At 49.2% G+C, this 2142-nt stretch overlaps 1 protein-coding gene across 1 annotated transcript in view; it reads right to left on the reverse strand.

Moving 5' to 3' along the window:
* Window positions 1-2142, reverse strand: part of MEI1 (meiosis inhibitor 1) — a gene marked incomplete at both ends in the record, with an annotated part of 38591 nt that overhangs the window by 4327 nt on the left and 32122 nt on the right. The window contains 2 exons of the mRNA XM_010134406.1: window positions 212-405; window positions 867-948. Coding sequence (XP_010132708.1) covers window positions 212-405; window positions 867-948 — 276 coding nt within the window. The remainder of the gene's footprint in view (window positions 1-211; window positions 406-866; window positions 949-2142) is intronic.

Consider the following 2142-nt stretch of genomic DNA (forward strand, 5'->3'; position numbering starts at 1 on the left):
ATAGCCTGATTTACCTTCTTTCTTGCAGCAAGAGCATTTTCCCTCCTCCTCCTGACATGTCTGTAAGGGGTGGAAAATGCAGGCAGAAAAAAAATAAAGGCAGCCCCTTAGGTTCTGCAGCAGGGTGGTTTCTCCTCAGGTTAGTGTACCTGCTTGAAGCCCAGCACTAGTGTTGTTCTAAAAATCATATTCTATATACCTGCAACTGGACATGCACCAAAAGGTTCTGCAGACTGACAACAAGCGACAAGACCCGCTGCAGGTCAAGTGGGTGCAAGGCAGCATCCTGCAGTGATGATGGCTGTGGTTGCATTGCATCTTGGGCTGTGTTTTTGCCAACGATCACCAGCAGAGAAGAGGAGAAGTTCTGTCGCAGGACAGCTCTCAGGAACTGCATGATGCTCACTAGACAGGGAACCGTTTATTAGTGTGTGTCAGTGTTCTCCCCTCCCCCGCTCTGTGTGGTGGTGCCTGTGCAATAGCACGGGAGAGGGTGAAGAGAGAGAACTTGGGCTTAACGGCCCACCAACAGAGTTGCCCAGCAGCTGCAGACAGCTCTAGACAGAAATGGCAACATGAGTTAGTTCCCTTGTTCGCCTCCTCCCTGTGAGACACAATCCCAATTCACACTCAGTTCCAGATGCCACTACTAGCCTCCATGGAAGATTTGTCCAAATACAGTAGAACTCCAGACAGTTCCCTTTTGCCCTTTCTCACCACCAATTACGTACTCCCAAAGCCAAACGGACAAAAGCTTCCAGATTCCCACCACAATCTCCCCTCATAGTCACCGGTTTTCCCTTGTTGCCTGAAACATGGTACTAAAAGCTGCTTCCAGTCAAATCCCTGTAATGGATGCAAACTACCTAACAGTAGGATTGGCTTCTTCTTCCTGAAGATGACTGCATTCAGGACTTCTGTTATGTCTAGAGAGAGTGTTTGGTGAACCTAGAGGAGAATGAAACAGAAGAGAAAAAACAGCACTGGTCTGGACCAGGTAAAAAGCTGCCTTACATACTTTCAGTCCTTAAATGCTACCCCATGAAGAACACTGAAAAACAAGGGGACAGCAACAGTTTCAGGAGTCTGCCTCAGCACGGACAGGCACATCTCTGGGCCCTCAAGCTTCACTCACCATCAGTTGCTAGCCCTGTGCAGCTTCCAAACCAGTGTAACTTGTTTGCCTGTCTTGCTCTCACTCCTCCCTCCATGCGCTCTGGTGCATGGCTGTCAGACTCCTGAGCACATGGAGTAGAAGGAACAGCCATCACCAAACACAGCTGTACCTTAGCCACACAGCCAGTCAGCAAGAATGAGGAGCCAGGCACCCAAAAGACAGTAGTGGCAAGATTCTGTCCTTGCCTGCTGGAGCTGAGAAGCCTGCAGAGAGCCCAGGGCTAGTATGGCATGGGTGTAGGAGGCAGAGGAGATCAGGGGCTTGGGGTGGGAAAAACAAAAGGTGGGCTTGAGAGGGCATTCTGCAATACACTATTTCCCTCACGAAGCAGCCATCCAGCAGCGATGGCATGAAGCCCCACAGAGCCCCAGAAGGGTTCAAGCTCTTCAGCAAGACAAGACAGTTGGCATGGGAGGTCAGGCATAAGGACCACAAGGCTGATTCCTTCAAACCATCTTCTGAAGAGTCGAATGTTCAACAGCAGAGCTAGGATTACCTCCTGCAACAGGGGGTAACCTTAGGTAACCAACAGTGGTTACCTAAGAACTGACAAGCCAAAGCCTTTAATAGCCTACCATCCATGACCCATGTTTATCTGCAGGCTTCTCTAAAGCCAGTAGCAGTAACTCAATTAAGACACAAGTATACTATGGCCAGATCAGTCCTCACTATTAACAACAGCCTGAGATGAACGTGGCCATTTCTCAAAGCCATTGTTCCCCTCTAAAAATCTGCAAGTTCAGAGAGACAACCTGGCATCAGCTCACATTCACAGCCTCAAAGGCCAAAGTCTTTCTTACAAGGGCCTCCAGGATGCTTCGTGCAGCTTGAGCTCTACTGAGCAGCACAAAGCAGCAAGAGAAGTGAGTCTTCTTATCCCCTCTCCTTCCCCCCTCACAGCAGATTAGAAACACTGAAGCAGACTTGAACCACTTTCCTTTGCCACTTGTATCTGTAGTTTCTTT

Source organism: Buceros rhinoceros, unplaced genomic scaffold (genome assembly GCF_000710305.1).
Source record: "Buceros rhinoceros silvestris isolate BGI_N320 unplaced genomic scaffold, ASM71030v1 scaffold28100, whole genome shotgun sequence".
Classification (NCBI taxonomy): domain Eukaryota; kingdom Metazoa; phylum Chordata; class Aves; order Bucerotiformes; family Bucerotidae; genus Buceros; species Buceros rhinoceros.